Source organism: Chaetodon auriga, chromosome 24, assembly GCF_051107435.1.
Source record: "Chaetodon auriga isolate fChaAug3 chromosome 24, fChaAug3.hap1, whole genome shotgun sequence".
NCBI lineage: Eukaryota > Metazoa > Chordata > Actinopteri > Chaetodontiformes > Chaetodontidae > Chaetodon > Chaetodon auriga.
This window is the reverse complement of record NC_135097.1, coordinates 6,169,327-6,191,041: the sequence shown is the minus strand read 5'-3', so window position 1 is coordinate 6,191,041 and position 21,715 is coordinate 6,169,327. Positions and strand designations below refer to the sequence as shown.

Sequence of the window (21,715 nt, the reverse complement as noted above, 5' to 3'; positions counted from 1 at the left end):
TTTTTTTCCACTCTTAAACTTAATTCTGTTGGAAATGGATTTTTATGTCACATGTAGATGATGTCCAGCGGAGCCACATTACAGTTTAGTGGCAGAAGATTTTCCAGCTGTCTAAAATCTTGACGTGAAGTATCAGGTTTTGTGTTATTTATGGCGGCCGTTCGTGGAGGCATCAATCTGTCAGAGGAGACGATTGATTCATTGAAGAAAACTTTTACTATATAGTGACTCATACCGCCTACTTCTGGTTAAATTTGAAAGCAACAACATTTTTCACACTAGCTTTCTGGTTACTCACAGGCAAACAATACACTAGAAAATGAATCACACCAGTAAATCACAGAGTAGCTCTGGGACATTGCAGATTGATGATGCATAAAAGTTCTGAGGGTAGATATTTTTTTAAAAAAGTTGGCCAAAGAGCAGCATCTGATGGAATCTGTTGTATTTGCATACTCAGCTAGTGATTCATGTTATAACTTCAGCACCTCTGGGGTGCCCTTACTCCATTGAAGGGGGGCACCAAGGCGCTATATCATGTTTTCTCCACTGTAAAGGCATCCTAGAGGGCTCTACATCATGTTTCCACCACTTGAATGGCACCTCAAAGGCAACTTTCACATTTCTCTCTGCCCCCCCCCACCGCACCCCAAAGTCCACCGATGACTTTACTAACCCTACTACACATGTCATATATTAAACACACTGTTTTTCATCAGATTAAAATGGTGAAGGCTGCATAAAAACATATGATGATGAAATGAGCCTATAACCATAGCATGCGCTCTGTAATATGTGACATATTGTGTAAACCAAGTGACTGTACATCCAGTTGGAGAGCATTTATAATGTCTGTGCCCACGAAATCAAACAGATGAGGTCAGATATGTGATAGTAAAACCTCTTATACTATATACACCCTCCATACATGCATACAAAACATATTGTTTAAATATTGAAAATGTCAAACACATGCCATGAATATAGAAAACAAAATAAGATTAATGTAAATAACCCAAGATACATGACGTGAGGCAGATAGCCAAGCCAGTCTGACCCCACCGTCGTCCAACTGGCACTCAGACTGTAACTGCTGTTGTTATTCTTCCTCCCACTCAATCAAACCAGCTCTCCTCGTCCAATTACCCAGAATGCCATGTCCGATTGGAACACGGTCAGCGCCTAAAATGTTTCTCCCGGTGCTTCGTTCCGCCAGCACAACATAGAGACCAGTTGGGGGGATAATTGAATGAGTTTCTCATTTGCCATCCAAGATAGCCTTTCCCCTTGGCATCACATTGTGGAATTAGCTTCTCTCCTTCTCTCCGTGTCTCTCCCCCTCTCGTCCTTCCTGGTTGAGTTGTTGAGTTTGATGAATGGTGTTGTGACAGAAACCGGCGAGCTAACACACACGGCCAGTCCAGACTACCGGCAATTAGCTGACAGTCGACGCTCTCTTCTCCAACACTTTGGATGCCATTGCACATCTGAGTCAAAGTGGTCTTAGTTTGGGCCTGCTTACAAATCCACATTACACAGTGCAGGCTTAGTGAAGACTTTTAAATCATTAGGTAGTGGTAAGTAAGTCAGTGGTTGCCAAATTGGGAGCAATTTACTGTAATGGCTCTCCTGTTCTAGGAATAGTTTTCCATCCCTAAAATTTTGCCAACTACACCCCAGACAGGTTAACAATTATCTACGTAGTCTTTATGTAACTTCAAAAACAACTCCTGTGGTTTTGGGAACGTTCATTTTAAGCACAATGATTGATGAGTAATCCTCTCTTAAAATACTGCGCTTCCTAAAGTGCAGATGCCAACAAATCAAACTTCATCTGAGATTAGACACCACGCAGAGTTGATTGGTGTGAAGATGATACTGCAGGAACTGAGTGTTCACACAGAAAGCACAGCAATTTTTTTTCCTTGCCTCACTCGTTTCTAACAGTACATTAACTGTGAGATAGCATCCAGCCAGCAGATAAATCCACTTTTTAATCCCAAAAGTTTAAAAGATAGACTCTGAGCTCTCCTCCCACTGGTAAACTGGATCAGAGCGGTGCGATTTTGGGTGTTTATTCCTTGGGAAGCTCCAGCTCTGCCGCCAGCTCTCTCCTCCAGAGCTCCTCCTCGTCTGTCGGCGAGCAGCAGCTCTGTCCCTCTGCTCTGCCTGGTCCTCCACCAAACAACACTCTGCAAGCCCTGCAATGTGCAGGAGCTTGTGCACTCAAGCTGAATATTTCAACTCGCACTGATACACGAAATTAGCGTATACAAAATTTGCATAATTGTGATTCATCAATGTGAATAGACATGAATTTGTACATAGGACGAACTTTGTATACCAGTAGACTTATGCATTGATGTTTGATATATTCGGAATATATGACCAAGTTGAAATGGTCAGAAATGTATCAGTGTTTCCATATAATCAGCCTCTGGAGTTCCCTTTATGCTCTTGATTCTATCAGTATAATGAGATTAAGATAACAGATGGTCGGTAATGTAATTATCATCCTGATCCTGAGAATTTTGGAACTTTAAAATGAGGTCATTGGCCAGAAGAGGTTGAGAAGCCCTGACCTGCAGTACAGTACATGCATGTGGTGTAAATGCTCACCCATCCCATGTGGAGCCAAGCTTTTATTGATCATAAGTCTTGACAATATACATTTTACTACTTGGAAGCAACACATGTGCACGTATCTGCTCCAGTGTCAGTTCCAGTATATTTCCAGCTCATGCAGCCGCTGCGCAGTGTTGATAATAGACAGAAGCGACACGCAGACACTGTCCGCTGGCTGGTTCTACTGAAGTTTCTGCAGAGTGTCATCCTGACAGGGTGCCTCGGCTGTGTGGCCGTCACTTTATCTGCCACATATGACTGTTGAGAAACAGCTGGATAACAGCACACTGGGTTCAGCTGTCATTTACAATGGAAACTTTCAAATACAAGATTTGCGGGTTTGCATGTTTTTTGTCCAAAAAACAGTTGTGTATGCTTTACTGCAGACCGTCACACAGGGAACAACTCTTCACCTTTAGCTCTCTGACAATAGCTTCTTGTCATAGTGCAGTTGTGAGCATTTAAAACACGTTAGAACACACAAAACTGCTGCACAGATGTGGTTTTTCAGCATTACCTCTGGAGGCAGCGCCTTTTGGCAGCCAGTCCTAAATCATGGGCGTCGATGCCCCAGCATGAGAGAGTTTATGAAACTTGCTTTAGCAGGTAATGATATCCTACTCTGCCAAAGTAATTGACATGACATTTATGAGGTGGACTGTCTGCTCTATCTGAGGCACGTTTCAAGTCTCTGCAAGTTGATTTACATGTACCACACTGTCATGAAGAGTAACACACAGGCAGGAAATGAATCTAAAGCTTGACTTTAAGAAGTCTACTGTAAGAAATGCTTAGTGTAAAGTAGACATCGTTTGCGTACTGCATATATAGGCTAAAACATACATGTATGGCCCTTAAAATCCTGGGTGGCCCTCACCCTAAAACATGTGCTTTCAGCTCAAAACATTCAGGATTCATTGTACCTTTAAAATGCCTCCTGCCAGATGATGAAAAATGTGCTATTCTTGTGTGGCATGCAATACATCAGGAACAAAAACAAGATGTTTGCAGCACAAAAGATCATGGCGTATCACTGATTAAACCAGGAAATGATCGTCGCAAGTTTATCTGAAATATCCAAAGTATGTGTCCCCGAGATGTTGCTCAATAGTACCAAAGTTGAGTCTAGTGTCTGCAGTCGTGTGTGTGTGTGTGTGTGTGTGTGTGTGTGTGCTCGTGTGCGTGTTGTTCTGTTGGGCCCTGCAGAGTTATTGTTGTTGTTCTTACCACCCAGGCCAAGAGCAGATAGGCTGTCAAAACAAGCGCTCTCACTTCCGAGCGATGGGGAGACGGCTCTCCGAACGGATGCAGTTGGGTTGAATTTTTTGTTTTTTCCATCCACTTTGGAATGCCTGCAAATAAAGTTTTTTGTTTTTCGAAGGTGGAGAGAGTAACTGGCAGACTGCTGTAACCTGCTGTGGTGTGTTCTTCAGTCTTTGTCAGTGACAGCCTGAACGTAATGACTGCAGATTAGCAGAACAGCATGCTTCACGAAGGCTTCGGCGTTTCTTATCCTCCATGAGAGCATTGATGTGTTTGGTTGAGGGAGCGGCAAGAATGAGAGCATCGTCCATATGTATCGTATGTGTTAGTTTATGGATAGTTAATTGTTTCTGTTGTAGCCATGGTGAAGTGCACACATTATTCCTCTTTGGACTTTATTGGCAGTCAGCAAACAGCCCCTGGTGCATTACGAGCAGCGTCTGGACTGGAGTAGCTGACCCTGATTTGCATGGGGCTTTGGAAAAACTCAGATAGATTGCAATCAGACTTGTGATCGGGCCAATGGGGAGGCATGTATGTGGTCATACTGTACTTGATCGGTTTCATTTTTATTGAGCCTGTCTTCATTGTTAAGGCAGAGGTTTTGTGCTGTTGCTGTAAGGTGTTCTTGTGACTTTGTCGCCAAGTGCATGCGATGCACCTCATTTCTTTAATCTTTGAGCTGCTGTATGTATGTCCCACTGCAAAAACAACTATAGAAGAACAACCTAATCGAATGTTGACTTTGTATGTCTTTCATTGTCTTTGTTACGGCTTTGTTTGGAGGAATACCCACTGTTACAAATGGAGAAAGAAACTAATCATTAACCAGCTTTTCTCCAGGTGGGTTCGGGCTCTGATCAAAGTCACAGGAGGGGCTGACAGGAGGCCAGCAGTGTGTGGGAGATCAGGGAGGGGGGTCCTCATTTGGCATTCAGAATAGCTGCCATGCATATATAAGCCTTTGATTAACAGCTGGGGTACCTTGGCGCCATCCTCAGCCCCTCAAGGTGTGGAAAGGTTTTCTAATGTCTTCTGCCAAATGCAACGAGGTGCCTGCTTTTGAAGTTCTAATCATACAAGCATCTGTTTGGAGATGGGGAGACCGTCAGTTTTTCATCAGTGCATTGAAGGTTTTCTTTATATGGTTTATTTGTACTGTGGTTAATCAGTGGATTGAGGAGGACAAGGGTGTCTATATATGGCTGGGTTTTGATAGCCGGTTCAAGTTCATATGTTAAGCTCTCATGCGTTTCTTATTGAATTCTTAGTGTTTATGTTTTTGTTGGACTATGTTCCTGTGTGTGCAGTTAGCTGTACGTGTGTGTGAATGTGATTTCTACTGTATAAAAAACAGTAACCGGCCGCACGTATAGAGCGCTCATCTCTCCCGCTCGCTGTCTTGCTTCTTGCCAAAGTTCAAGGCGTTTTGGAGCTGAGATAGATTTGCTGCTCTTACCACTAATCCCTCCAGGCCTGTTGGTCCCTGCGCTATCACCGCTGCTTTGACAGATATCGACGGCTCCAAACCAGATGCGCTTAAACTGTCCCATTGCTGCCGGCTTATTATCTCTTCTTTGGACCTACGCCGGCATTGAAGTGTCGGCCAAGTGCATGATTGAAGAAATGCATGGGATGTACAGTGTGGAGACGATTCAAGCTGACATACAGCTGTTCGAGGTGCGCTCACATGCATGTACAGAATGAAATGAGTAGTATTTCTGTGCACTGCATTTGACCCATCCTAATGCAAATCAACAGCTTTCAAGTTGAGTGTTTTCTGGAATAAATGACATTGTTTTAATACTGCTGTTTTTTTTTAGCAAAATCACGTTTAAGATGCTAATCAAAACGCTGTCACCCATTGTTTTATGTAGCTTTTTACTTGGTTTAGGGAAGGTTTTAACATTAAAGAATTTATGCTTGTAAATAAATGACATGTAGTTGCCGTTACTTTTACAGCATGTTGGCTTACTCTCAGACATGTCTGCTAAGCTTTGAAGCTGAAATTCCCCCTTTTCTTTAATCTCTCTCCCTCTGTTCTTACAGAACAACTGTTTTATCCTTGTTGCTGTAATGATCAGAAAAAATGTGTTTCCATGAGCAAAAACCAGCTGGAGTTTACATAATATTTATACTGACTCTTTCATCAATCACTCGAGAGCTTCTTTTCTTATGCATATTGTACACAAGTGCAGCACACACGCAGACTACTTTCCTGCAGTCACTGCTGGCAACATGTGTAATTGGTTTTTATTTGTTAAATGCTATGTGTGCATCGCTGTTTGCAGCTTTGTGTGCTGTATGCCTTGAACAATAAGGTGCATGCAGAGAGTTACACTACAGGGGCAGCCCCCTTCCCACACACTGGCTCCTGTGGTTGCCTTTATGTTAGTACTCTGACCTAAAGTATGTGGAGGCTATTCGGGAGGGTATTATTAGTGGGTATGCATGCGTATGCTCCGTTTGGTGACATCTCCGCAGTTGCTTACACCAGCCACTGACTCATGGCTAACACAGAAAGCGCTGCAGCCCAAAGGCACTTTGAGTAGTCGCCTAATAAAAGACACAGAAACTCCCTTAAACACTTACACGTGCAGTATAAACACATAAATGAGAGACAGCTAGGCATACCAGCAAGCGTGCACGCATCGATTTGTTCACTGTTATTGTGCTTTGGCATGAAAAGACCTTAAATGTTAACACACACAGACAGAAATATCGCTGCGCTGACAGCCAGCAGGAGCCGTGGAGGACCAGGGAGGGCCCCTCTCTCCTGAATGCAGCAGCCTGACAGGGTGCACTGACAGCTGGGAACCGGAGCAGCAGGCAGCCCCGGAGCTTTGAGGATCAGAGAAACCAGGCTCTCCCTCTCCTCTATTCTCTCTCTCGATCCTCCTTTTTCCTCCCTCACTTCACGGGCTCTGTAATTATGCCGCTCCTGCCAGAGCTGCTTAAAGTTCAGCCAATTAGACAATAAAGACCAGAGCTTTCTCTCCTGCTCTGTTTCCCCTCCCTCGGTGGTCACACCCTTGCGTGTCTGTCATGTGTTGCCGTTACTCATCCACCTCCTCCTAACACACACCCTTTGTTTCTCTAACTCTTCATAATATACCCATGACTTTTCTAGCTTTCAGTAAGTAAGCGAATATCTGTCCTACTGACTTCATCTTGGCTCCTTCTGCTTCATCGATCTCTTTTGTATTCTCTGCGCCGTCTTGCTCCAGCTCCTCGTTCTTTTCATCCATTGTTAAGTAGGTTTTATCCACGTAACCTCTTAACCTCATTTAAAACACCCTCACAGCAAACTTAGAGCTGTCAGCTCAGCCTCTACAGCAAAGCTCGCAGATGGCCCTGTTGGGTTTTTTTTCTTTACTCCAGAGAAAGTAAAGATATGTTTCTCTGACTTTAATGTCCGGTCTAATTGTATGTGGTGGATTGTAAACGGTGGCTAAAGTTAGTTTGGGAACTGTAGCCGGTGTCTGGGGCGGACACAGCAGCCTGGTCTGCGTTGCCCAGTGTTCTCTGGTGGTTTGAGACCACTGGCAAGCAGCTGCGTAGTCTGTAGGAGAAATAATTACAATTGTAGAGCTCTCTCCTTCTTTTTCGTCCCTCCTCCCGATCGTGCCCTCGTTGCCTGTCTTGCTGATGTAGGGTTTTGAGGAACCCTAGAATTGAGGGCAGTTTTTAGTGGTTGTGTGTGACGTTCTTCGTTATTCAATTTAGTCATGTCACTAAAGCTGGAGCTTTGTTGGTACCGTGGTGGTCGGCAGAGCAATGGGATGTGTGCATTTGAATGGTCAACCTTTGCAGAACAGTGACAGCATGATTACTCTAACCAAGGCATAATTTTGTCTTGTTTGTCAGCTTAATGTTTCTGGTTGTTTGAAAGTGCAGCATCTAAGGAGAGCTATTGTCTATTTCTAATCAAACCTGTGCACTTTTTTCAGTTTTTACTCTTTCTATGTCATTGTTTTATGGCTGCATTGTACAGTTTGTCATATTGGGAAAAACCCTTATTTTCATTCCTTCCAAGATTTAGGTGAGAAGATTGTTGCCACTTTCATATCTGCCGTTCAATATGAAGTGTCAGCAACATGTAGCTTAGCACTGGTAAACAGCTAACCTGCCTCTGACCCTTGAGCACTTCTAAAGCTTGTTCAATCTGGACAAAAACCAAAGTGTAAAAATGTCAATTTGAGTTTTTATGGGAGCTACGTGTTTGACTATTTCTTGCCCAGGCGCAGTGACTTCCCTTTGGTAACAACAAGACTCCAGGAAGTCGCTGTGGCCGGTCAAGAAATAGTCTAGCGCGACCACAAGTTGTTGTTGTTGTTGTTGTTGTTACACTTAGGTACTTTTGTTGAGTTACTCTGTGCAACTAAATTAAACATTCCTCTGAAAGTGGTACAAAAAGAAAGATTTGAATTACTTTCTCACTTAATGAGTTTATGTTTTCTTCTCTAACAGCAAATCCTACGTCACTCCCGTGCTAACGCCACCAAGGTCATTTTCCTGATCACCGATGGCTACTCCAACGGCGGGGACCCTCGGCCGGTGGCGGCAGCTCTGAGGGAGCGCGGTGTCGAGATCTTCACCTTGGGCATCTGGCAGGGAAACATCAGGGAGCTTCACGACATGGCCTCGCAGCCCAAGGACCAGCACTGCTACCTGGTGCACAACTTTGCCGAGTTTGAGGCCCTGGCTCGCCGTGCTCTGCACGAAGGTATGACGCACAGAGGAGGATTACTTTAAGTTTTCTGATGGTAGACGAGCAGCCAAACAGCTTTTTTTTTTTTGGACCTTTCAAAGACGGAATCACAGACTTCCGGAGGTGATGTTACAAAGAAACGTCTGTGATCTCACTTCACAGCCGTAAAGACCCCTTTCCCACTTAACCAATTTTAGCTGCACAAGGGAGAGTTACATCAAATCCTGTGTTTTGGTAAATTGAAGTTGAAGCTACGGCAGCAACTCTGTCTCTTTGAAGCCTCAGTGTTCCCTTCATTACTATTTGACCTGTAGTAATATGTCATAAGTGAAGGTTTTGACCCTGTTAAAATCCAATGTTTACTTAAAAGGAAGCAGATAATATTTCAAATAGAATCTGACAACGTAAATTTCACGTAGTCTGTTATGTTAAGTTCTGCCAACAGCCATTAGGCCTTACTTCCATACAGACTGGACAGAGTTAGGCTATTTTCCCACACTTGAGGGGGACTTCCCACAGTTTGGTGAAAAGAGGGATTCAGTCATGGCTCAAAAACGTAAAATATCACCATAAAGTACCACAGCTGCCTACACCGCCGTGTGTGTAGAAAGCTGTAAGTCATGCACATGCACTTGCAGACTGTATGTATGAACTCTCACACACAGTGTCTGAAATCCCAGACAGTAGGTGCAGTAGTAGAGATCAGTGAGACAGCGCAGGGATAAGGCCGTGAGAATGAAAGCCAACACACACCGTGCTATCAGCTCAGCCTCCGCTCCGTCTGTCTTGAAGTCTGCCCAGCATCTCTGCCTCGAAGCACACACTCTGGTTTTCAAACATGGGGCCACATGTTGAGCCACTCTCACTGGCCATGAATCAAATCCCAGAAATTACACCAGAGTTCTGCCCTCCTGCTCTCTGAAGAAGAGGAAGATAAAGAGGAGCAGGTTGACTTCTAGAAATGAAATTGAAGGTTTGTTGTAAGCCAGCTTCAAAGCCAGATTTGGCTTCAGTCTAAACTCTGAATTACAGCTCCAATCCATTTGTTTTGCCAAATGTCTCAGCTCTGATTTATGGGCTTTTGTTAGTGACTGCTGTGTTCCAGAGCAGTTTTTGTACTGGGACAAGAAGATGGCAGTTTGCTTTCATCAGTTGTGCATGTGTGGCTTGCAGGCACTGTGGATTTTTATTTATGCATGTCTGTGGTTAAGGTGTTTGGTCACTTTGTTCTCTGATTTTTTTTTTTTTTTTTTTTTTTTGAGCAAATAATGTCAGAAGTCTGTGGAAAGCCTGTAGCCCGTCCCAGTGACATACTGTTCACATGCTGCTGATATACCCCTACTTTTAACAACTAAACACTTCAAATCGTCTGATGGCCAGGTGGTGTAATCTAATCCTACTGCAACCTGCCGCTTCCCTGTGTTTGTTTCCCACCCTCAGACCTCCCTACAGGCAGCTACATCCAGGAAGATCTGTCGCGCTGCTCCTCTCTGTGCGAAGCAGGCAGGGATTGCTGCGACCTGATGGCCAGCTGTAAATGCGGCACACACACCGGACAGTACGACTGCATCTGTGAGAAGGGATACTACGGCAAGGGGCTGCAGCACGAGTGCACAGGTAGGCCAGATGGATGTATCCTGTGTCTCAGCTGTGTCAGCAAACTCTCAGACCAGCTTGTTTCTTGGCAAAGAGCAATGATGTAATGGTTAAAGTTATCTGGAGGACCTTGTGAGTTTGCCAGCATGTGAGGAGGGAGAATATCTCATCTGTAAATCGCTCAGACAGTGTTAACAGTGATTCTGTGCCAAATAAGACCCTGGACAGTTTCACCCTTACACTTGTGTGTGTGTTTAGGGAGGTGCAAGGGTAAAACTCAGCTCTGTCTCATGTCAAATGATGCACAAGATCTTACTAAAAATAAGCATTCTCAGCACTTCCTCAACAAAAGCAAAAGTCCCAACACTCACCACTCCACTAACTTGAGAAAGCGTTTAGCCTGAGCGGCGGTCGTCAGCATCTACAAAGCCACAACAGCGCCAGAATAGGCAGACAACCAGCCCAGTAAAAGGCTGCATCTGTGACATGTTTAACTTTGCTGTTCTTTGCTGTTTATCTCTTCCCACAATCTGACTGACATTGTTTGTGCTCAGAGTTTGCAGCACTCACACAAGATGTTCATGCCGCAGAGACTTTGAGGTCCTTATAGCTTCTCCTCCTCTCGTCTCCTTTACCTGTCAGCGTCTCCTCCAGATCGGGGCCACTTGGCCTGTGGTCAATGCTGAGTAATGATTGAAAGTTAAATAAGCAGCCTGCCGACTTAACGCAGTGTAAGCTGTCCGCAGGGCAGATCGCTATCAACAAACCCAGTAAAGTGCCGTAGAGGTGGAGGACGGAGTGTGTGTGTGTTCAGGACCTCGGTGGTCCCCCAGCTGGACACACCACATCTTGCTGTCCACCTTCAACTTCCTTCTTTAAATCACGTCTCATACATGCGTTTCTTTCTCCTGTGGCTCGTATCGCCTCTCCTCCCACTTCTGTTTCGTACATTTGAGGAACAAAAAAGTCTGTTTCATCTGTCGCCAGGGTGCTCTGTCTTTTACCCTTTTGTTCCTTACTTCTGGTTATTGGCAATGTCTGGACTCTAGGACTTTTTATTTTATGGTTGCACACAAACTATACTCTAGATAAGAGCATCAGGAAAAGTTGCATGTGGCAATCTTTAATGCAAGCGCAGGCATGTCCATGCATATATTAATGCAGTGCAATGAGTACACACATATGGAGTTATTCCTTGGATTTGTAAAGTTACATAACTCGTTAAACTATGAGATGTTGGAGGCCTTTCTCTGTCTTTCTTTCTCTTACGCACAAACATTTACCTTTCCTGTCATCTTTCTCGTAATCTCTTCAGAGTCTCTGTCTAATCTGCTTTAGAGTCTCAAAATGTCATTTTAGGTAGCATGATTTAATCATCTAAAGCTAATGACACCACAGTGGAGCCTTACAGGTTCAATCAGAACACATTTCTGTGGTTGGTTTTCCACTTCAATCAGAAATAATAGAATCGTGTAAATGAGATTATGAGATGGGAAGAAATTGATTGACTTTAATGATCCACAGGCAGAAATGCTGGGGATGGCTGTGCTCAGTGGAATTGATGAGGCTGTGACTCTTTTTTATGTGGGGAAACCCTCAAATTGAGCTTGTAATTCTTTAGACAGGCCTCCCATTGAAATGATGGATTAACTTTGTGGCTATGCATTAATTTTGTTTTGCTTGAGTGTGTTGCTTAAAATCAATCCACCGCTGCAGACAGTCGAGTTCAAACACATGCCAGCAGCCTGTGTGGTGACGCTTTAATTTCTCTTTTAATTGTCCTTTCTCTGCTCTGTTAAATCGCCCAAGTTACACACCGTAATGTTGCAGTTTGACGCAGGTGGTCTCCATCATTTAGCTGTAAGGTTAAGGGTTGATACATTATTTTTACTGAATATGCAAACGCCAAAGTCGCAGAGGAACGTAGCCGTCTGTGTGATTGTTGGCGAGCAGAACGACTAACAGATGCACTGGCTGGTGTGTGTCTGTGTTAAAGCAACTGCTGTGTTAAACCTTGGTGGCTCACCCTGACGGCAGGTGAGAGGGAACAGTGGAGGTGAAGGAGAACCAGTCACATTAGAAATCTGGAGAACAATCTGCTCTAACAGTAGGAAACAATGGGCCATAATCCTGCTTGTGTTTGCCCTCCAGGTCTTCCTCTCTGTACCCACATGTTTTCAATTCAGAATTAGATAACAGGCAAAGGAGGAGGGGAGGGGGGCCGTTTGAGTGACAGAGAAGTTTAAATAATTCAGATCAGAGTTTAAAAGTTGCCGAGAGAAAAGAAAGCTGCAGACGGAGGAGAATTTTCAAAGTGAGAGCCAATGGAAAGGGCATCGGGGTCATCGTGCCAGAAAGCACGCCTCCCTAATTCTCATCAGATGTTGTCGAGACTGGAGCCCCGCTCTGCTTATTAATCTGTTTTAATGGTTTAATTAATAGCAGAGAGCAGACTGCAGAGTTGGCTCAGCTGGCTGGAGGAAGGAAGGACACAGCGAGGCGCTGCAACCGCAACTGACGACTGCTTCCTCTGTCTGTCTCTCGCTCATATAACAAAGTCTCATGGGAGTCAGTTGATTGTCTGTGAGTCGTCGTCCTCATGCTATAGAGCTGACATGTACCCAGGCTGGAATATGTGTCGCTGAAATCGCTGATGTGGCCACATTGGCAGGCTAGGGCACTATTAGCCTTGTTCATCTCAGTTTTGGTTTTGTTAAGTGGTGTGAAATACCCTCATATAAGTTTTTGAACACTACATTTATTGGAGGTTTCATTCTCTAATAACTTAAGAGGCTCTTTTGAAGTAGCAACGGCTCCAAAACCAATTAGATTTGCGGCGAGAGCAGTGCGTAACCAAGAAACATGCAAGTAAACTCGACAAAGCCCTGCTGTTTCCAGAAAAATCCTGTGTCTCTCTCTTAATATTTTGTTGCTTTAACCTCATTGGGCTTGGCTGAACCGAAGGTGTTTTGTGAATTACGGGTACAACGTCTGCGTCAGCAATGCCAGCGCTCTTGAGTGGCAGACAGATGCAGCCATACGCCGCCAGAGTTAGAAGCTGCTCTGGTTTGCATAAGCTCGACGGGCGGTGCGCGTCTTCAGGTGGGCTCGTTATCTAGTCTCTTTTCGGACTTTGTTTTCTCACATTTAACAGTCTTTGACACATCTGAAAATAATATGACTGAACCTGAGGCCTGTCAGTGGATTATTATTATCATTGGCTGAAGGGCTCTGTTGGAAACACTATCCAAATCCCTGCAGTGCACAGCAGTGTTGTTTATGAATCTGTCGACAGCCAAGTGAAACAGCCTCTTCTACAAAACACGACTGGAATCCCAGCAGATAGAAACGGATGATGAACCCAGTTCCTGCGCAGTCTGGTTTACTCTGACAGGCCAAACAGGACGCCGTTGCCTCTCCTCAAATGCCGATCTCAAGCTCACAATATGTGCATCGCGGCCGATCAGCAGAGGAATGGGGAAGCGGAGAGAAGTGGGGGTGCAGGAGGGTAACATGTTTTTCTCCTGTCACACATTCTGTCTTATCAGCCTCTTCTGTAGCCTGAGAGAATGACAGGAGCTCTGGACTGTGTTAATGTGGTGTCAGCACAGGCTTTGTTCTCAGGACAGCTCTGCTGGGGATGAATGGGAGAGGGAGAGCAGAAGACGGCATGAAAGAACCAAAGATTCGGGCAAAATATTTGCAGACAGATTTAGCGATATGAGATGCAGGCTGTGGGTTTTAGCATGAAAATGCCATTCTTATGTCCAAAATCACATATAACAGGCCTTTTGTTCCTTCGTCTGTTCCTTCTCTACCTTTTGTGTATTTTCTCCTCTCACTGTTCTACCTTTTGCGTTACTGCTTGAACAAACAGAAATAACTTCAGACTTTCATCCATCAGTAAGAAGGAGCTTTGAAGTGTTCATTCACACACTCCTTGATTTAAAGAATTGATAGAAATAAAACATTCAGTGTGTGATGATCTGCCCAAGTTTTAGGCAATATGAATTATTATAATATTAAAAGACATTTGTTTGCTTCTTGTTAATACAAAATAAAGAGAGAAATAGCCTTAAAGCTCAAAAGAAGAAGACAAAGACGGGGCAAGTCCGGATGTACACGGATGCAGTGAAAGATGTCGTTATATTCATTCACACCACAGCCGTACCAGCATTTTCCCTGAAATGTTCCTCGGTCTGAGCAGATTCTGTTCCACTGAAATATCCACAGAATTTTGTTATTGGAATGTGAGGGAACGCATTTGAATTGCTTACCCTTCACGAGACAGTTATCAAAATATGAGTTATAGACCGGAATGCTGTGAGTGCAACAAAACATTCCCTCCTCAGAGTTGATACTGGAAGAATTGCTCAATGTTTACAATATTTGGACCATAAAAGCCTCTTGATCCCAAGAGGAGACGCGTGGCAGCGGTGAGCTTCAACCCGACCCTGAACACAGCACATCCATCTGTCTGCGGACCCGCTGGACTGTCTGTTGCGAGGAGGGGGCAAGAGGCGTTCACTGCGCCTGCAAATGTTCGCGGCCTCGATGTTAACGACCGACAGATCCGGGCAGAGGAAGCGTCGAGGTGGACATAAATTGACCAGAGGAATTAAAATGAGAGGAGAGGTGGAATTTGTTAAACGCTAAACGAAAAGTGTTGAAATGGAAGGAATGTTGCAATCGTTATTCCTTTTCTTCCTTTCTCTCTCTGGCCTCGCCCCCCTCGCAGAGGTCTCCAGGGTAAATGAAGAGAAGTCAAAATAAGAATAAAAAAATGACAACGGATGAGTGTTTTTTTTTTTTTTTTTCGCGTGAACTCAGAGGAATGTGGCTGAACTTAACACCACACTGGTTATCATCATCCCTCCGCGCCGCCATGCGAGCACTTGCTCACACACAAGCATACACTACGCAGGGGTCGACAAACGCGCCCGGCCGCATGTTTTTGGCGTGCTTTGCGTGCACTCACCTCTGGCCCATTGAAACATACCACATTCAAGGATCTGACACATACCAGACGCCTGTCCGAGGAGGCCGCAGTGCAGAGGCTGGCCTGTTTATATCACCTGAGAGAGCACAGACGCCGCATGCTGTATAATAATAGATTACAACAGAGAGTTGCAATGTAGCTCGAGCTGCTCTTACATCAAGAAATCCCTGTGTAAACATTGCTTGTACAGTAGCACAATGAAATGTTCTTCTCCTCAGCTGTGCCTGATTCTTTTTATTTATTCCTCTCCTCTGGTCATGTGCTCCTTTTTTTTCCCTTATATGGTTTAAAGGCGGGGGCTCCAGTTACTGTTTGAATTACCCATTGTCGAATCTGTCGTTCTCATTCAGATTATTTGAAATAGCGTAAATTGGCAAACCCGTCGCGAAGAATGTCAGTTTCTGTTTTGGCACTGAACCACGTGGAAATTCATGTTCTCATCGGGTTGCGGCGGTTGCCTAGAGATGCGACTGTAATCATAGCCTCCTAGTGTGTGTGTGTGTGTGTTGTCTCTGTGTTTACTCAGTCTTTCAATATGTGGTCCTTTCTGGCTGCCAAGACTAAAAGAAAATCTGTGTACAGTATGTTGTTGGAAACAATCATTATGTGTGGTTTGTCCAGTCTCTGCACACTCCAGCTAGCCCTCAGGTCTGTCAGTGTCTGTCCCCGGGGTGATGAATACATTACTATTTTTCTTTTAACAGTGAAAATACAATCAAATAGTACATTAGACGATGTGCTTAAAGAAAAGAGATAGATAAAGAGCAATGGGGCCAAAACAGCATTCAAAATGTACATTAATAGATATAATATATTGTTTTGTTTTTTTTTTTCTTTTCTGAGTAGCATTGATGCTCAAAGGGTTTCTCCTGAGGGTGCAGCTGGATGAAGGGCCACAGGGGTCCCTAAAATCAAACAGGGCTTATTGGCGAGAAGCAGTTTCCTCTCAGCGAATCGTCGTGACAGACTGCACATTAAATTTGGATATTTTGTGGGGAAAAATGTGGCCTGATGATGGCACAGGGTCAGGGAGTCAGAAACATTAAGATTCAACATCAGAGGACCATTGGAATTCGCAGCAGATGTTATGGACTCCAGCCAGATGCATTGACCAAAATGTTATTGAGGGATAGTTGTGGACTCCACGTTGGCACTAGATGAGAGGTCACAGGTACCAGAATCTTAGCTTGTTGTGGACTAGCATGTGAGACTGACAGAAAGCTGACATTCATTATCGCCGCTGCCAGCAGACGGATGAAAGCGGCCTTCTGTTTGCTCGCTTGTTGTAATTTGCTCTTAATGTTTTCAAAAATAAATACATTTCTACCAGAGGAGTGAATTCGGCCAACTCGTCCAACATGTTACATAAACATGCGCATAAAGACTCTCTATTTCCTCTAACTGCACAGATCCTAATCCCCACAGCATCAATAACCACAGCAGACTGTCTGCTTCTGTACAGTATGTCTGCGTCCATCCAAGTCCTTGTTTCGCAATGTTTTTGTGGTGAAAATAAGAGCTTCAGTTGCTCAACATGGGTTCTGGCCCAGTTTTGGTCTCGTTAAGAGCAGGGGGGCAAATGCTTGGGATTTCCTGAGGACAAGCGTAGGAGGGTTTGGGGGAGGAGGGGGGTTAAGCACCGCCACCCCCGACTCCCCCATTGATTGCTTAAACTGATTGGATGGAAGTTTAGGTTTGTGTTTTTCTTTGGTGAGTGGAAAGAGAGTGAGAGGGAGGGCGATTCCTTACCCCGCAGTCATGCATCTTTTGTGGTGGGTGGATGGAGAGCTTTCAGTGACTGGGCAAAGATCAGACTGGCTGCCTGCCAGGCAGGGGGGGCGGGGGTGGTGGTGGTGGTGTGGGGGGGTTACTACCACTAATAAGCTCAGTAATAAAGAATATTTATATGGAACATGACTGCACCATGATTTACAACCTGTAAGATATTATGTGATTTTCTGATATGATGTTATGTTAATCAAAGCCAGACAAATAAAACATCAAAATGTGATTACAGAGGAATGAAGCGGGCATATTAATTGGGTTCAAACTATTTATAAAGTGCACCATGTATCCTGTATAAACCTACCTGTGGAGGTTTATGAGTGATTTAAAAAAAAATAAGCATGCAACGGCCAGCTGCAGCTCCTCAGGCTTGTGGCGCTGCAGTGCAAAGGAACAAACTTTCTCCCAGGCTCATTCATGACAGCCATTAATGCTATGAAGAATAATGGATTATTCACTCTTTTTTTTTTTTTTTTTGCAGCTTGGATTTTATTTCTGCAGTTCTGGCAATGTTGGTCCGTCTGTTGGTCTGTCCGCCGCTTTGGTCCAGACTGAAATATCTCAACAGCCTCTGGATGGATCACCATGACATCTTGTACAAACGTTTATTGTCCTTAAAAAGATGAATCCTAATGACTCCGGTCATCCTGACATGTCCCAAGACAATTGGATAAGATTTGGCACACACATTCATGCCTCACTCACCTTACCTGCAAAACAACACTCCTCTAGTCTCAGCTGTACTTTGAGATTTGTGCTAAATAGCAAATATTAATAATGGTGAACATGGTAACCATTATACCTGTTTCACATCAGCATGTTAACATTGTCATTGTGCTAGCTTGCTGACGCTAGCGATCCTTTTAACAAGTGAAATCCTGGAGATATAAAGCAAAACAGGAGGTCGCTGCAGTTGAAAGAAGAGTTGGCAGCTCACCAAAAAGGAGTTTTTCTGCTGGTTTTAAAAGCGCTCAGTGTCTGAGCTGCCCTCAGGTGTTTTCGGACAGTCTTTCATGTCATTTGGCGTTTGAAGTGTGTACATCAGTCTTAAAGCGCAGGCAGTGTTAAAGTCCACATTAGTCCCTCCCTCCACACCACATGTTTCCGCCCCGTCCCACCCTCTCTCCCCTCATTAAACGACACATATAGGTCTGTAAAAAAGCCTTAATTGATGACTACTGCTGCTGTGTTTGTAGGTCAGGGATGCTGTAAAGCAGACACGGCTCGTGCTATAAACTGAGGCCACTCTGTGCGTGTGTGTTTAAAAAAAGGGACAGAGATGAAGGAGGCAGAGAGGCTATAAACTGGGCCTAATAGGACCCTCCTCTCTGCGGGAGAGCATGAAAAACAAGGAGCCGTGAAACAGCCAGTGGTGCGAAGCAGAACCTCACTGTGTCATTAACACTCCTCCTGTGTCCATCCTTTTCCTCCATCCTTTTTCCACCGCTCCGTCGGTTTCTCTTTTATTATCCTCCTGCCTTCCTCCTCCCCGAGTCGCCCTCTTCCCTCCGTCTTTCCGAGCCTCTCTCCAACTGCCGGACCGTGTCACCAGGTGCGCCAGGCGTAGGATAAAACCATGAAGTCACACCATTTTATATCCAAAAGGTCAAAGGTCAGCTTCAGCTTGAAACTGCAAAGACACCTTTCTGGCCATTGTTCAACACCGTAACTCAGGAACAGAAGGCGAGATTGTGACCATGTTTAACATTTGGTCAGATGCTGAGTTGGTGACAGGAATCTTTGGCATCCACCTTGAAGCTGTGCTGACTGTATGGATCTCCTGTGCATCTGTAAATGCAGTATTCCAAAACAAAATTATCTATAATGAATCCTCTATTAACTGACACTGAAGCCAAGAGTGATGTTTTTCTCCCTTTTCCAGCTTTTTTCAAATGGTGATCTTTTGTGCCGCTCACGTCACCCAGCGCTGCCTTGACTTCTTGCACTTAGAACATTTTAACCTCATTGCGTTTCCATTTCTCTCTCACACATAATTTAAAGTGACAAATGTGCCCATGGAAACTTAAGATGGAATGAATTTCTCCTTCAGCATCTTAAGTGCTTCTCTCTGGTGTCTTTTTCTAGACCTTTGCCCTCCTTCAAATCCACCATGTTTGTTCCTTTCTGTGACCCCCATCCGTCTCTGGATGTTTTCACCGACCCTCGTCGGCGCTCTTTGGGCTCCCTCCTGCCTCCCTTCACTTTCTGATCCTCCCGTTCTGTGTGTGCGTCGGTGTGTGAGGGCCGTTGACTGAAATCCCTCCAGTTGGTGGGAGGTGATGAAGAGGGACACACGCAACGTCAAAGGTCACAGGCTAAGCATGGAGGAAGTCGGCAGCTGCCAGCTTTGTGGAAGAGAAGCATCTGTCTCTCTTCCTTTTTCCCTGGCTCTGTGGCCCACCAGTCAGCTCCTGTTCGCTGTCAACAGCTTCTTCAAATCTGCAAATTTCTGTGCGTTTCAGTCGAAATAGTCTCTCCGTGTCCGTGAACACACAAAATTATGTGTGAGTTTTTGTCTGCGGCGGCGTGAGATGTTTGGGTGTGGAGAGCTGGCAGGACGACAGGGCAGACACCACAGTTGTTTTCAGTTTTGTTTGTGACTTTCATTTGGATTAGCGTCTGTTTTATGTGCAGGCGACATAATAACAACACATAAACAAATGTACTGTTACTGAAATAAACACAGAAAGACACAAGCACGCACACACTGGACGGGCCTGTGTCCTGTCAAATCCCCGACGTCGCAATCCCACAAGGAAACACCAGCTTGGAGGCTGCTGTGGGAACGGAGAGTGTGTGTATGTGTGGTGGATTATGAGAATGTGTGTGCACGGTGGTGTGTTTTTTTGCACATGCATGTGCTGTTTCTGTACATGTACATTCGATAATCCTTCACATCACATCAGCGAGCGTGGAAACGTTGAGGAATTTGGCGACGTAATGAAAACGTGCCCTTTTCCTCAAACGTGTCGGCGGTAACGTTCTCAGCGTTGTGCTACGTCGTCCCGAGTGTACTGAGATCATACCGCGGCCTTTTATCACAGCGTTTCTCAGCACGCTGACATCTGTAATCAGGCACACCAGACTGGGGACCAACCTGTGTTTGTACAGTTGTTTAGCGGTTCGCCTCGCTCTCCCGTTGAATCCCAGTGTTCCTGGAGTCTGTAATTAGCGAGCGGGACGGTCTTGCTGTCCTTGGGAATCCATAAGACGCATCTAGCAATTGCGGTGAAGTCATTCTCCTGAGGGGATAGGATTGAATAATAAGCAGGCAAAGAGCGATGGGACAGCCACTGAACTTCCTCAGTTTCCTCTCCAAAGACTGCCTTGCATCACTTTGCAGAAGTTTCTCATTCTTGGTATTAGGGGCTCCGTGTGCCCCCCCCCCCCCCCCCCCCCCCCCCCACAACCACCAGATGGAGGCTGTGTAGGTGGACAGCTGTGCAGCAGTCACATCTCATCCCCTATCCCCCCTTTTTCACTCCACAATCCAGCTGGAGAGCCGACCATATATCAGTGAGACCCTGGTGATGTGATTTAGATCCTCCTGACATTCCTCTGGGGTGGGATTCCCAAATTTTTGTTTTGCTACAGGTGATCCATGTATTGAGGTAATTCTTGTGACCCTGTGAACGCAGACACATCGCACACCTTGGGTTCAGTCTCTATTCTATGAGGCCAAAATGTATCTCCAAGCAGACCAGAAACCAGGCCAGGTGACAGCTGCTGTCGGCTGATTTTTCTCAGTGGATTTTAAGTCTGAAACCTGCCGCTGAAAGCTTCCTGGGTCATAATAAATAGCTGAAATAGTCATTTTATTAGAGCTGGATGGGTTGTGGGGGTCATGCTCAGGGACGCTTCAGCAGGGAGGATTGTTGCTGTTGACAGTACATTATGTTTGTCACTCATTTTCTCCCTTTCATGTTGTCACTTTACAAACAAAGAATCTTGGTGATGCTCATGGTCATGAATGAAATAGTGAATGCTAGACAGATGCTACTACTCTTCTGTTATGATGGCTTGTCACTGAAGTGTAATGATAGCAGGGTCTGTAGCTGAATTTAGAGGTGTGGTCTCCAATCAGCGCCATTATGGCTAAATGTGTCTGACTTGACACTTGTAGGATTAATGTGTCCATCTCAGTTGCAAATACTGTGTATATCCTTTGCATTCCTCACATCCCTAAATCCCACCGATTTAAGCTCGCTTGGTGGTCCAGATGAATTCTGACTCAATGCATGTAGTCTGCTGGCTCAGAATAAATGTATATACAGGCTGTGTTGACCTGAAATGAAGCATTCAAACTGAGCACCGGTCTCTTCATGTCTCTGTCAGGCCTCTGCATGAATGTAAGTCTGCTTTTGTGGGCTAGACTATACATTTTAATTGTCCATTTCCATTGTCTATTTATGCACCCTAAGTGTGCACGGGAAGCCCCAGTTAAGAGTGGAAAGTTTCCTCGCATGTGAACATTGTTTTCTCAGTGAAATACCCTGGAATTTAAGGCCTGACTTAACAGCCTTTCTTGTGTGAGAGGGCCTTCAACCACAGCGGCCAGACCTCTGTCCAGATTTAGCAGCCCATTTGCAATATTGCTGGACTTCCTCGGACTCTCTTGTTTGGCTTTGAAGACGAGACGGTGTCACACAAATATTAGAGGAGCACAGAAATATTTGCTACCTTTGTTGTCGGCTTTGCACACAGTGCTCATAATGTTAGCTTCTCATTGTGTCAGT

General features: G+C 44.8%; 2 protein-coding genes across 2 annotated transcripts in view; one reads left to right on the top strand and one right to left on the bottom strand.

Moving 5' to 3' along the window:
* slc7a8a (solute carrier family 7 member 8a) overlaps positions 1-21,715 on the bottom strand; it is a 234,638-nt gene that overhangs the window by 53,985 nt on the left and 158,938 nt on the right. The window lies entirely within an intron of this gene.
* svep1 (sushi, von Willebrand factor type A, EGF and pentraxin domain containing 1) overlaps positions 1-21,715 on the top strand; it is a 78,052-nt gene that overhangs the window by 15,100 nt on the left and 41,237 nt on the right. Inside the window, exons 2-3 of the mRNA XM_076724807.1 lie at positions 8,359-8,614; positions 10,040-10,216. Coding sequence (XP_076580922.1) covers positions 8,359-8,614; positions 10,040-10,216 — 433 coding nt within the window. The remainder of the gene's footprint in view (positions 1-8,358; positions 8,615-10,039; positions 10,217-21,715) is intronic.